We start from the raw sequence: 14,745 nt of genomic DNA, 5'->3' as shown, positions 1-14,745 counted from the left end.
CTGATCTATTACACAGAAATGAGATATTAGTGTCTTATTCATATTTTCATAGATAGATAGATAGATAGATAGATAGATAGATAGATAGATAGATAGATAGATAGATAGATAGATAGATAGATAGATAGATAGATAGATAGATGATCTTCACCCAGTAAAATTCGGTGTAAGGTTCTCCAACAGTGGTAAAAACACACGTCTAAAACACACTGAAAGCCAGCGGAGTCCTGACTCATTTTATATCAGCCAGAAAAATTAAAATATATATTCATTTGTTTATAGTGTTTGAAAATATACAATAAATCTTGTCAGATTTCCATGTCAGCGTAGTGGGAAAAAGGATTAAGTAAAGCTTTATTTCTTAAGGCTATAGTTATACTGGATATGCTGGACACTGATTTCTCACCAAGGCCAGAAGAACGTAGCTGCCTTCACCCCCTGCTTCTCTGCTGTTATCCAGATCTGTGCGGAGAAAGATCCAGAAAAAAAAAAAAAATGAGACAGTATTGTGATCCACTAGACTAGTATATTACAAACTACTTAACATCATCAACTCACAGGTTGTCCACCCCACCAGCGATGATTGAGCTTCTCCCTCCCACGCAGGTTGAAGTTTGCATCAAACACTGGGTCGTACATGGAGTTACACACAATGCCGTGAGACTCCGGGTACAGCCCCTGCACCACAACACCAACAAGCCCCAATACATCTTTTATTTCTTTTTTTTTAATTAGAATCTTCAAGGGGAAAAAGCGGTATTTAAAAGCGTTTACCGTAGCGAGAGTGTAGAGGTTTGGAAATGTTTTCGAAGGATACATTGGTCTCATGTGAGGAGAGCGAGTCCCACATGTTCCTTTCAGAAAGCACAAACCATAATATAAACCAAATGTAGAATAAAGTGAATAGATAGATAGATAGATAGATAGATAGATAGATAGATAGATAGATAGATAGATAGATAGATAGATAGATAGATAGATAGATCACACACTCTAATCCTTCATTCTGGATCTTTCTGCCAAAACTACCTTAAAAAACAATATATCATTGCTGACACAGATGTATAAGTCTGAAGATGATTCCTACTCAGTTTATGGATGTTGGGAATGACAGATTTTCCTTTCTTTATGTAGGAGGCACGGAATCCGTCCAGAGAGATGATAAAGAGAGGAGGACGCACAAATCTGCAGAGAGAAAGCACGACAGTTACGATTCAGAGAACGCACGCTTTAGTGCACGTTATACATTATAACACGTTATACAGTACACGCTGTCCTGTTACACATGTGTGGGTGAATTAGACTTCACTGCAAATATATGCAGACACTTTATATTTCACCGTGACATCGAAACGATTTACCGTTTTTAATCACTGCCTTTTAATAAAATGCTCATTGCAGGGCTTTTCACAGCTTTTACAGCATTAACTCCACATTGCGGCATCAAGTACGGTGTACAGTGTGAAGTGATGTGGTGTTACGGCTAGTTGCTTAGCAACAGAATCAAAAATTATACAGGGTATGAAAACCTTATTTCATACAGCGACCAGGCATAACATTATGTCCAACTGCCTAATATTGTGTTGGTGCTGCCAAAACAGCCCTGACCCGTCCTGCACTGTGTATTCTGACCCCTTTCTATCAGAACCAGCATTAACTTCTTTAGCAATTTGAGCAACAGTAGCTCGTCTGTTGGATTGGATCACACGGGCCAGCCTTCACTCCCCACGTACATCAGTGAGCCTTGACCGCCCATGACCATGTCACCGGTTCACCACTGTTCCTTCCTTGGACCACTTTTGATAGATACTGACCACTGCATATATGTATATACATATATATATATATATATATATATATATATATATATATATATATATATATATATATATATATATATATATATCAACGAGTGCCTGATCAACTACTCAGAACAGAACGTACAGTGTGAAACATCAGATTATGAAGAGTCAGGATTCAGTGTTAACCCTAGCAGGGTGAAACCTCTAATTATATAACCCAGGATTCTGTTTAACTGGAGTTTACTAGGACCCAGGGGAAACTATTTCGCGTGTGAAAAGCTCTATGGAGTTGCATTTGAATCTGAGAGCGGGCAGCTCCATAAACAATTTAAACTTCCTTACTCTATTTTTATTATTATTATTAATTACTGAATATCATTTCCTAATTATATCTAAGCCCTGGTTTACTAGGATCCTCGTTAATGAGTTCCAGTAGGATGTGATTTATGTGAATAGAAGTTATCCCTGTGATAAAGTCAGATTCGCAACATCTCTAATATGAAACCAACAGACCCACAGATTTCATACGTGGCCTTTAGTGGTATTCATTTACACCATAACCGTAATTTAAACTGTAATCCAAAATAAATCTTACTGGGGGTGCAATCTCTTTAAGACTCCACTGTATGTTAGTACCTTTAGATAGAAACAACAAAAATTGAAGCATCGTTCAACAAAATGTGCAAAATAGACCTATTCATGTCAATCATTTTGCACTTTTTGTTGTGTCTATGTTTTTATAACCACAAGAAGCTTGTGTGTGTGTGTGTGTGTGTCAGGAAAATTCTGTCACTCACCCTGCAGGACATTCTGGGGCTTTAATCTCCTCACAGTCTCCGTCCACCCATGGACTCTCACCTACACACACACACACACACACACACACATGCATTTTAGAAAGTATTACAACATATAGCTTGTGACTGTGTGTGTGTGTGTATGTGTGTCCTCACCCAACCTTTCATCTAGTTCTAATACAGTTCAACCAAATAAGGAACATTTAAAGTCTTGAATACACTGCCTAGGAAAGTTGATTAAAATAGCCTCCTTCCCAGGTTTGTGTGTGTGTGTGTGTGTGTGTTTCTTTTGTCTGACCTTTGCAGAGAGCTTTGAAGTTGGTGCAGCAGTCTCCTTTCTCCAAGCAGTCCTCTGAACACTGGCATGCATAGTCCTCATTTCGGCTCTCTCCACACCGCTCTGCAGTACACTCAAAACCTCCAGCTGAACACACACACACACACAAATTACACACCCACACACTCACAGTACACACTGATTAATGATTCTGTGCCTCTGTTGTTCATTATGGAGGCAAAATAATTTGTGCATCTATAAATTCCTGATGCTTCTACTCACCAGTTTTGAGGCACTGCTTATCAAAGTCGGCACAGCAGCTATAATACGTCTTACACAGATTATCACACCGGCACCCAGGAGGCTCCGCCTCTACCAGCTCGAAGCACCGCCCCTTACAAGATCCAGCTGTGCTTTCCCATTTAGATACTGCACCACATACACACACACATATATATGAGTATAAGGATTTTACTCACACAGTCATGATGGAAGGAAATGCAAGTCTCACCTTTAGGCGATAAGGGAATCTCTTCCTTTTCTTCTGTTGGCTGTACGGCCTGAAATACGTAACCCACACACACGCGGGGGCCGAGCACTACCAGGAATACACCAACAACCTGGAGAGAGAAGGAGGTATTAATGTAGGCACCAACACAGACATACACAGTGTAAGTTGCAGTTTACATTTAAACCCATTCTAAAGCTGGGAATTTCTTTTCTCTTGTCTTATTTATGCACAAGAAATCAGTTCACCTCACATTGTAGGGATCTACTCTTCAAACCCAGTGATGGAAATTCAGTGAGTAACACAACACATTTAATTGTGAAAGCTAACACATATGTCCCTCAAAACCTTTTTCTAACACATCAGGTTTTATCGTAGCTGAGGAGGCTGTATGCTGTAAATACTGGAATTGCCATCATTATATCCCACAATTAAATACACAGTTATCCTGACTCAGACTAGTAACTAGTAACAGTATCTGCAGCATCTGTACAGTTTAGTCAGTAGGATTTAAGCATTTTCTCAAAACACTGGCATTCCATTTCACTAAAGTAACAGAAATCCATTTATGGGACATCTTCAATCAGTACAGTAATCCCCCGCTATATTACGGTTCATATATCGCCTGGTATATCGCAGATTTTTATTTGGAACGTAACTAATTTTTTTCGCAGATTTTCCCGGTATCGGCAAACCTTATAGTGAATAGTTTTTATGTTGAAATAAGGTAATTTATTAATAAAAATACAATTATTAATTACAAAATACAAACATTAATTAAATTAAAGTAAAATGTTAAAAATATATCAAATACTGTACAGCGTAGCGTTGTTTAGGAAAGCGAGGTGCGGAGATGCTGAAAATCAATATACAGTACAGCTGGAGGAACGAGACTGGCCAATCAGAATGCCCCATTCATTTAATCACGGTTGTGATTGGCTGCTGGCTATGTGTGCAGTTGTTGAAAGGGAACCAGAATTCTCCAGCATCCCAGTGTTTCTCGTGTCACTGTCCCGAGTGTTTGGTTTTGTTCTGTACGCTGTATTTTTACGGTTTTTCTGCAAGCCCTGTTATGTCGCCCCATCTAAGGCTTCTGGCAAGAAACATACATACATACAGTACTCACTATAAATGTGATATTTCTACAAATTTTCCAAAAATCCATACCGCTATATACTTGCAAATGTTTTCTGTGTGTGTTTAAAGAGTGAGGGAGGGTCATTTATGGCTTAAACAATTTAAAAAAAAGCATTTGGGGGTGGCGTCCGTGTATCACGGATTTTCGTGTAGCCCCACGATAAACAGGGGATTACTGTATAAACAAACGAATGATGTTCCGGCTGTGAGTCTGATATAAAATGAGTCAGGACTCACTGTGAGATGTGTGTTTTTCCCTCTGTTGGATAACCTTACACAGCATTTTACTGGTTGAAGATAAAATTTTAGCTGCTCATGAACAAGCACTTAGAGCATGTCAGAGAGTTTGATATCAACATTTACTTATATATCAGTATTGCTCCTAGGAGTCTAGGTAAAAACAGAAATACATATGAAAAATCACAAATTCATAAAGCTCTGAGTGTCTACTTTTTATACGAGCTTTATATTCACCATCACTGTGGAGTGGGACATGGCAAAGACATTCAATATTGAATATGAACACAACAAATCTGGAGCAAACTAGTTTTTTGCCTCCTTTAAATTATTGCAGATTTATTGTATCTGCTTCGCATTTATTACTAACCTAATAAACAGTTTTGTGGGTTTATATGTGTATGTAAACCCAGTGTATTTACAGGAATCTTATCGATAATGACCCAAAAGCCTATAGCTGTGCCAGGCAGAAACAATTAAATCTACACCCTGATCCCTGATCCTATAGACTGCCACTGTACATTACATGTGCTGGATATTAATGTGAAATCAAATTAAGGGGTAACCGTCACCTTCACTCTCTTTGTGTCATTTGTGTAAACTGTGTAAATTTCTTATGAGGTAAAAGTAAAAAGGGGCATTCATTTAAAACTGTGACTACGTTTTCCAATATATTTACACTAGACATACACTATATTGCCAAAAGTATTCGCTCACCTGCCTTGACTCGCATATGAACTTAAGTGACATCCCATTCCTAATCCATAGGGTTCAATATGACGTCGGTCCACCCTTTGCAGCTATAACAGCTTCAACTCTTCTGGGAAGGCTGTCCACAAGGTTTAGTGTGTTTATGGGAATTTTTGACCATTCTTCCAGAAGCGCATTTGTGAGGTCACACACTGATGTTGGACGAGAAGGCCTGGCTCTCAGTCTCCACTCTAATTCATCCCAAAGGTGTTCTATCGGGTTGAGGTCAGGACTCTGTGCAGGCCAGTCAAGTTCATCCACACCAGACTCTGTCATCCATGTCTTTATGGACCTTGCTTTGGTCACTGGTGCACAGTCATGTTGGAAGAGGAAGGGGCCAGCTCCAAACTGTTCCCACAAAGTTGGGAGCACGGAATTGTCCAAAATGTCTTGGTATGCTGAAGCATTCAGAGTTCCTTTCACTGGAACTAAGGGGCCAAGCCCAGCTCCTGAAAAACAACCCCACACCATAATCCCCCCTCCACCAAACTTTACACTTGGCACAATGCAGTCAGACAAGTACCGTTCTCCTGGCAACCGCCAAACCCAGACTCGTCCATCAGATTGCCAGATGGAGAAACACGATTCGTCACTCCAGAGAACGCGTCTCCACTGCTCTAGAGTCCAGTGGCGGCGTGCTTTACACCACTGCATCCGACGCTTTGCATTGCACTCGGTGATGTATGGCTTGGATGCAGCTGCTCGGCCATGGAAACCCATTCCATGAAGCTCTCTGCACACTGTTCTTGAGCTAATCTGAAGGCCACATGAAGTTTGGAGGTCTGTAGCGATTGACTCTGCAGAAAGTTGGCGACCTCTTCGCACTATGCGCCTCAGCATCCGCTGACCCCGCTCCGTCAGTTTACGTGGCCTACCACTTCGTGGCTGAGTTGCTGTCGTTCCCAAACACTTCCACGTTCTTATAATACAGCTGACAGTTGACTGTGGAATATTTTGGAGCGAGGAAATTTCACGACTGGATTTGTTGCACAGGTGGCATCCTATCACAGTTCCACGCTGGAATTCACTGAGCTCCTGAGAGCGACCCATTCTTTCACAAATGTTTGTAAAAACAGTCTGCATGCCTAGGTGCTTGATTTTATACACCTGTGGCCATGGAAGTGATTGGAACACCTGATTCTGATTATTTGGATGGGTGAGCGAATACTTTTGGCAATATAGTGTATCAACATATAAGAAAATAATGAATTCAGAACTGTCATTATATAATATAAGCCTTATGTCTTGACTAGATGTAAGTATTTAACAAACTGAGAGGTCAAGATAGAGATTAATAGCAAGCTAGAATAACATTTTAATAATTGTTCTTGTATTTGCAGTTATGCGTAATCTAGTATAATTAATCTAATCTATTCTGATGTAATCTAATGTAATTTAATCTAATCTAATCTGTATCCAAGTGAAAACATTTATACATTTAACGCACCCACACACACACACAGAATTCATCTTTTTAGTTAATGATTTTAATGACGCTCGGCTCAGCGGGTCTTTGTTTTTTGTTCTGGACATAAGACACACAAGTCTACACTCGTTGACAACGTTAACTGATCTAGAGTAAGAGTCACGGTGGTCACGCTGCCCCTCGCCTCCCTCACTTCTAGTCGATAAAGCTCACAAAGAAGAACTCACTGCAATCATGAAGCATGGAATAGTGTAGATACCTTCACATATGAAATATTTAGGGGGCCAAGCACTGGAGGTGTGTAACTGTAACTGTGACTGTATGTTTTCTGTTACTTCTTCTGCTTCTGCATATTATTATTATATTTAGTAGTAGTAGTAGTAGTAGTAGTAGTAGTAGTAGTGGGAGTACTAGTAGTGGAAATAGAAATAAAAGTAATAGTAGTAGATATTGTAGAAGAAGAAAAAGAAGAAGAAGAAGAAGTAGTAGTAGTATTAGTAGTAGAAGTAGAAGAGGAAGTTGAAGCTTTAGTAGTAGTAGAAAAGGAATAAGAAGTTGTAGTAGTAGTAGTAGTAGTGGTAGTAGTAGAAAAGGAAGTAGGATCTGTGCTAGTAGTAGAAGTAGTAGTAGTAGTAGTAGTAGTAGTAGTAGTAGAAAATGAAGTAGAAGTTGTAGCAGTAACTGTAGTAGAAGTAGAAAAGTAAGTAGATGCTCTAGTAGTAGTAGTAGAAGTAGAAAAGGATGTAGGAGCTGTGGTAGTAGCTGTAGTAGTAGTAGATGTAGAAAAGGACGTAGTAGTAGTACTAGTTGAAGTAGAAAAGGAAGTAGAAGCTATAGTAGTAGTAGTAGAAGTAGTAGTAGAAGAGGAAATAGAAGCTGTAACTCTTTAACACAAGATATCTGAATTATTTCTATTTCCTCTGATTCTGCAGAGACATTGGATTTTTATATTTTTTATGTCAATATCTCACAAATGAATCTGAAACAGGATCTAAGGGCATATTAATAAAAGAAGAAAATTATTATATATATATATATTTATATATATATATATATATATATATATGTGTGTGTGTGTGTGTGTGTGTGTGTATAAACAAGCTTTAGGTTTATTTGCAGATCTGTTTGTATATGTTGTATATGTTATACTGTGTAAAAATCTGATTTATCTCATAGCAATTTGAAATTGTTGAGCTCGGTCAGACGGTATAAGTAGAGAAAGATCGCTATTTAAAGTACAGTATGAATAAGGCTATGTGTAACACTCAGCATGATGACTGGATTATGAAAATACTGCATCTTTCTGGTTATGAGATTACAAGAAGACACCTGACCTGCTCAGGTGACCAGATCAGAGGTCAGTTTCTGGAGAAACATCGTGTATGCACAGCAGATGAAGAAAAATAAAAAAAAAATTGTTATTTAAACCAAAGATCACACATTATTTACACAACTGCTGGTGGATTTTTACAAGCCGAATCAAATCTGTGTTTAAAGGTCATGTTGTCTATTACTTAGTGTGTCTCTTCATTCTAATAATAATAAGAAGAAGAATCTAGTCTGGGGTGACAGAATCAAACTTTCTAGCAGTGTTGCCAAGATGGCCGACAACTGTTCAGTGATTTATTGAATGGATTTATTTATTCAGATTTTAGAATCTGAATAAATGTCAAGGTCTGTTCTGAAGTTTACTTGTATAAAAATTATAGTTTTGGGTGCAACTTGAGCTGATTACTGTACATACAGAAATTTATTATATACGTTCCATTATCTGTATCATATATATATTCAAAGTTGTGGTAAAGAAGCAGGCAAAAGGTCAAACACAGTCAGGCTTCAATGTTCAAACAAACAGCATAGATCCAAAAGTGTAGTCCAATAGGCTTGCACTAGAAAAAAAAAACTAATTGAATTTTACTTAATTGAAATCTGTACATGGGTTTCATCTGAGTAACATTAACACTATTTTTTATTTGAAAGTGTTTCTGGATTTTTTCTACATAACACTGTGTGTAATGCATTAATTGCACACATCTGCACTTCTATTTCTATTTCTAGTCTAATAGAGTTATTAGACTATCTCTCTCTCTCTCTCTCCATATATATATATATATATATATATATATATATATATATATATATATATATATATATATATGTAGAGAGAGAGAGAGAGAGAGAGAATTTTATTATTATAATTTTATTAATTAGTCATTTTTACAATAACATTTTTATATTTTAAATATGTTTGATCTCATTTTTATTCTATATAATAAATCATTTTTCCTATAGATTTATCCTTTGCTTGTACACATAATTCTATTTCTATTTTTCTCATAACATTTTATTTCTAGATTTTATTCTAATTTTATTCTACTATTTATGACCGACAGTCAGAAAGCATTTCACTGCATGTCATACTGTGTATCATTGTATAGGTGACAAAAAAAATTAATTCGAATTTATTTTAAATATACTGAACAAAATCAGTCTCTTAGCTGAGGATCTAAATCAGGACGCTGACTCGACACTATAGCCACATTACCGCCGCACTATTCTAACACACACATGCGTTTTAACTGCTCTAACATAATACTAACATCGCTGCAGGATTTCTTAATGTTAGATCTCGCTCACTTCACATCGTTCAATCAAGTAATTTAATCATTATTTCCTATTCATGTGTAACTGTTTTATTCCGAATTTCTCGATTCCTGTAAAGCTGCTTAACAAACTGAATTGAATTAAATATTTAAATGAAATAAATAAAACATAAATAAAAATAAACAAATGAAAAATTTGTTTCAATGAAGTTTCATAGAAGCAATGAAAGCACATGAGAAACTAAACTCTGACTCAATATTATTAATACATGAAATTATACTAATATCTAATATATTTTTAAGAACAATATATTCCAGTTTTTCATCCTCAGCTGATGTTCAGACACAGGTTAGGCAATCAATTATTGTTAACCCACTTAACACACACTTGAGCAACAGGATCTAGTGGCATGACTTCGCAAAATGTTTGTGATTCTATCCTCCAGAAACAGGAAGGAAACAGAAAATTAACAACTGATTAAAATTCTAGTGGGTGTGGCCTATAATGGCATTACACATTACAAATGCTTGCATTTATTGACACTTCAGCAGCTTACTGTTGGAAAAAACACCTGTTATTATGGAAACTCTTACTTTGCTGCAATTTTATTTGATATTTTCGGTATTTTGATATTTTTTATACATTTTATTTTTGTTTTCATTTTGCTCTTTTAACTGTGCTGAAAAGTGACATAGTTTAAATTAACTTTAGATGTCATTAATAGTGAATGAAAGAGATGAAATAAAAACAAGGGGGGAAAAAAGGAAACTAGCTGAAATAAATTGCATTCCTAGAAGTAAACGGCTAGAAAAATAACAGAAATACAAAAATATAAAAAATAAAAATACAGAATACATTTTTTCATCTTTATTTTAAACTTATTATTATTATTATTATTATTATTATTATTTTTCAAATGAAAATAATGCAACTTCAACGTTTAAAAAAATACAAAATGAAGAATAAATAGTCCTGTTGGTATTTATTTATTTATTTTAATTTTTTTGCTAAATTATAACAGCTTCAAAAATCAAAAATGCACACAGACATTTTCCATTCCCCTCTTTCTGTATTCATAATATTTTTGTTCAGCTTTTTTTTTGCTTTCCACAATGATTTGTTGCATATACAGGAATATTTCTGAACGTCATCCTTTATTATATAAAAAAAATGCCCAAAATTCTGCAATAATAGAATTTTCTTTTTTTCCCCATGTAATAGCTTGCTATTAATTATTCATAGTTTTAGTGCTATAAATTATATTACTGTTTTTTTTTATATAATTTTTTTCTTTTGTAATATTGTATATTTTATCTTTTTTGGAAATCTTGTTTGTGGAGCGACTTGCGAAATCTCTGCTGACTCTCACAGTACAAAAGTCAGATCTCAGATCAGATCTCAGGTCAGATCTCAGGTCAGATCATCAGGCTACTCCCACAAAGCGCACGAGCTATTAAACATTGCAAAAAAAATAATGAATCAAATCACTACTCGATTACAGCTTTAATGTCAGTGCAGGGGCTTCGTCCTAAACTGCATCCTACTGCGTTGGTCAGTGAGTGAAATCAGCACCCAGGCCACGGCCATTTCCTAAAACCGCACAGTAAACAGCTCGCGCTCTGATCAGACGCTGCATTAGACACTATAATCACCGCTATCTATAATTCATTCCTCTTACCGTACCAGCTTTCCGAGCAACATTGTTCCGCCGCGTCTGTGCACCAGTAAAGTCAGCGAGTCTTTACCGACGTTCCGCTGACCGGACACGCACGGGGGCGCGCTGGCGTGTTGTTTACCCTGACCCACGTGCGCCCTTCTCCGCCAGCCAATGCGCGCGCAGTAACGATCGCGCGTGCTGGTCCCGCACTGAGACGCAGTGAGCTGCATAAACACGAGTCAGCGTTTGATTATGCGGGGCAGATCGACACAGAATTGACCTCTGAAGGGCTCTCCGTCTTATTTTTGCTAGATGTATAAGAAATTTAATGCATTTAATACCACTAATTAACGACTAATCACTGGCTAACCACTAACCAACACCCAGTTTTTGATCATCAATCACCAATCACTGGTCAACTACCCAAAAGGCAATCACTCCTTACTACTACCCAACAACCAATCAGTCACTGATCACTAGTGAATACCAGTTACAAATACTTTACAGCCAATCCCTGATCACTAAATAATTGCTGATCACAACGGTGAATCGCTATTCCCTGATCCATGACCTGATCCTGACCACTAACCATTTACTACTTTTCAGTATTCAGCCTTCTCAGCGATCTCTGATCAACAACCAATCCCTGTTCACCAACACACAACAAATGATCACCAGTCACTCAACTACCTAACAGCCTAATAGCCCATCACTATTCACAACTACCAATTTCTGTTCATCATTAGCTAACACACACTAATCACCACTACATAACACCACTACATAGTCAATCACTAATCACTGCTACCAGTCAATCTGATCTCCAGTACTTGAAGTCACCTTTAATCTAATCACCATTAACTAATAGTCAGAAACTAATCACTGCCATCTAACAATCACAGATCACTACTATCTTACACTCACTAACTGATCACCACTAGTAAACTATCTCTAATCACTACTATCTAACAGCCACCACCTAACAATTGTTGATCACTACTGTCAATCACTAATCACCACTACCTAACAGCCAATCACCAAGCATAACTATTCAACAAATAGTTCACAATTTTGTCTTGGATTTTCAACAGTGCAATTGCAATGATGTTCATACGGTTCATATTTCTATTGTTCATATGCGTGTCAGGTGAAGTAAAAAAAGAGAGGGAAAGTTAAGCAAAATTTTGACCCTATTGCCTCAGCATATTTACCTTGCCCTGATATTGACTGCACTCCCACACTTGTCCCTGCACTAAAGGCCTGTTAAAAGAACACATTGCACCCAGAGATATATTCTACTGTTTGGTCTGATTCTGTAAAATGGCATAAATCAGCTCAGATACATCACTTTATAAAATTCAGAGTTAGCAAGTAACAATCATACATTTTTCAGTTTTCAAAAAATTCTATCTGTCTATCTGTCTGTCTGTCTGTCTGTCTGTTTTCCACCCAACCATACGTCTATCTACCAATTCATCCATGGATGGAACAATCCATCTCTCTCTCTCTCTCTGTCTATTTTTCACCCACCCATCCATCCATCCATCCATCCATCCATCCATCCATCTATCTGTTAATCCATCTACCAATCCATCCATCCATCCATCCATCCATCCATCCATCCATCCATCTATCTGTTAATCCATCTACCAATCCATCCATCCATCCATCCATCCATCCATCCATCCATCCATCCATCCATCTATCTATCTGTTAATCCATCTACCAATCCATCCATCCATCCATCCATCCATCCATCCATCCATCTATCTGTTAATCCATCTACCAATCCATCCATCCATCCATCCATCCATCCATCCATCCATCTATCTATCTGTTAATCCATCTACCAATCCATCTATCTATCTATCTATCTATCTATCTATCTATCTATCTATCTATCTATCTATCTATCTATCTATCTATCTATCTATACAACTCCAAAAAGTAAATCCACTGATTTCACTTCACCTATTCTTTTGAATTAAAGAACCATTTCAATATAATATTGCTCTCTACATTAATCAGTTTTTTTGGAAAAAGGTTCAGCTGACCAATTAAAGAACCTCTTTTTTTTTAATAGTGCATTATAAAGTGTCTTTACCAAAATCCAGATGTTGATTTAGGTCCCTAACAAACGAGCCGGAAGTAACAGAGACAAAAAAAAAAAACCTCCCTGAGACAACATCATGAAGAAACCTGCCTACGTCTATTACTGTGGGAGTTTTTCCTTCACTGAGAGTGTGAGCCATAAGATTCAGAAAGTAGGTTAAGAAAGAAGGTTAAGAAAACAAACTTATCTAGCCATATGTGTGAGTGATTCTGTTAAAAAACCAAAATGAAAAGTGTTGATTTGTGTCTCTTCATGTTTTTGAAGTCTGCTCTGTTTCCTCATGGACGGAGAAGAAGATGGAGATTAGCACGGTTAGCTAAACCCGCCTCCATATACCAGTGAACCTCTTCCAGTAAACACTGTGTGTACATACACAACCTCCCCCATGTCCCTCCACAACACCCACCCACACACACACACACACACACACACACACACATGTAAACATAAACTCCAAATCTAGCTTGCATTTGTTTAGTACTTTAGTAGTAAACACAGAAAAAGATTCATTTGGAAGTCAACACTCAGGGCTTTAAGAGTTTTTCCAATTCTGCTGAGTTGCTTGTATACTATTTGTTAGATACATTAGAGATAAAACGGAATACTCTACCAATGCCATAGAAGTTGGTTGGTACACTTAGATTACTGACTGTCGCTCATCTGCTCAATGTAAAGAGACCATCAGTGCAAATTAGATGAGATATTACTTGGGTGGTGGATCAGTCATACTCTATCTGTGTTGCTGAAGTGCTGTGATAAGTGCTGTGTGTATTCAATACAGTGAAGAAGAACCCTTGAAAGAAACATCAGATAAATCATTACAGTATACAGGTGTAGAAAAGTTGCCCCAAACAGTGTGTTGAAATGATGCTCATTATTGTGCAGCAGACCTTTTACCAGACCTATACACTAAAGGAAGGATGAGAATGTGTGTGTGTTTATTCAAATATTTATTTATTTAATTCACAGTTCTTTAGGGTGTCCATGTGCGAAAATCGACTTCAGCAGAACCCGAGTGATGTGAAGGGCGGAAGGGCGGAAGAATCCCATCAGTATAACAAAGTGCCCTATATTGTAAAGTTTATTTATCACACACACATTACAGTACAGTGAAATTACCTCTTCGCATATCTCGTCCTTGAGGGTTGTGGTCAGAGCACAGGGTCAGCCATGATGTAGCTACCCTGGAGTAGGGTGGTTAAGGACCTTGCTCAAAGGCCCAACGGAGGCAGCTTGGCAGTGCTGGGGCTTGAATCTTGATCTTCCACTCAATGACCCAGAGCCTTAAACACTTGAGCTACCACCGCCCGATTTATTGCTCAAATGAGCTGGAAATATGGTGAATATGGGATGTGGTAGCTTAGTGGTTAAAATGTTGCACTACTGAATGGAATTCTGTTAGCTCGAATCACAGGTCCATCAATCTGCCACTACTGG

General features: G+C 37.5%; 1 protein-coding gene across 1 annotated transcript in view; it reads right to left on the bottom strand.

Annotated features, from left to right (window-relative positions):
* enpp2l (ectonucleotide pyrophosphatase/phosphodiesterase 2-like) overlaps window positions 1-11,425 on the bottom strand; it is a 33,060-nt gene extending 21,635 nt beyond the window's left edge. The window contains exons 1-9 of the mRNA XM_058408163.1: window positions 11,222-11,425; window positions 3,388-3,496; window positions 3,159-3,305; window positions 2,898-3,023; window positions 2,600-2,660; window positions 1,088-1,185; window positions 775-854; window positions 559-678; window positions 407-462 (exon numbers count right to left, since the gene is read on the bottom strand). Coding sequence (XP_058264146.1) covers window positions 407-462; window positions 559-678; window positions 775-854; window positions 1,088-1,185; window positions 2,600-2,660; window positions 2,898-3,023; window positions 3,159-3,305; window positions 3,388-3,496; window positions 11,222-11,425 — 1,001 coding nt within the window. The remainder of the gene's footprint in view (window positions 1-406; window positions 463-558; window positions 679-774; window positions 855-1,087; window positions 1,186-2,599; window positions 2,661-2,897; window positions 3,024-3,158; window positions 3,306-3,387; window positions 3,497-11,221) is intronic.
* Window positions 11,426-14,745: the final 3,320 nt, after the last annotated feature.

Source organism: Hemibagrus wyckioides, linkage group LG14 (genome assembly GCF_019097595.1).
Source record: "Hemibagrus wyckioides isolate EC202008001 linkage group LG14, SWU_Hwy_1.0, whole genome shotgun sequence".
In the NCBI taxonomy this organism is placed as follows: Eukaryota; Metazoa; Chordata; class Actinopteri; order Siluriformes; family Bagridae; genus Hemibagrus; species Hemibagrus wyckioides.
The sequence above is the reverse complement of the archived record's forward strand: the minus strand, read 5'-3'. Positions and strand labels throughout refer to the sequence as shown.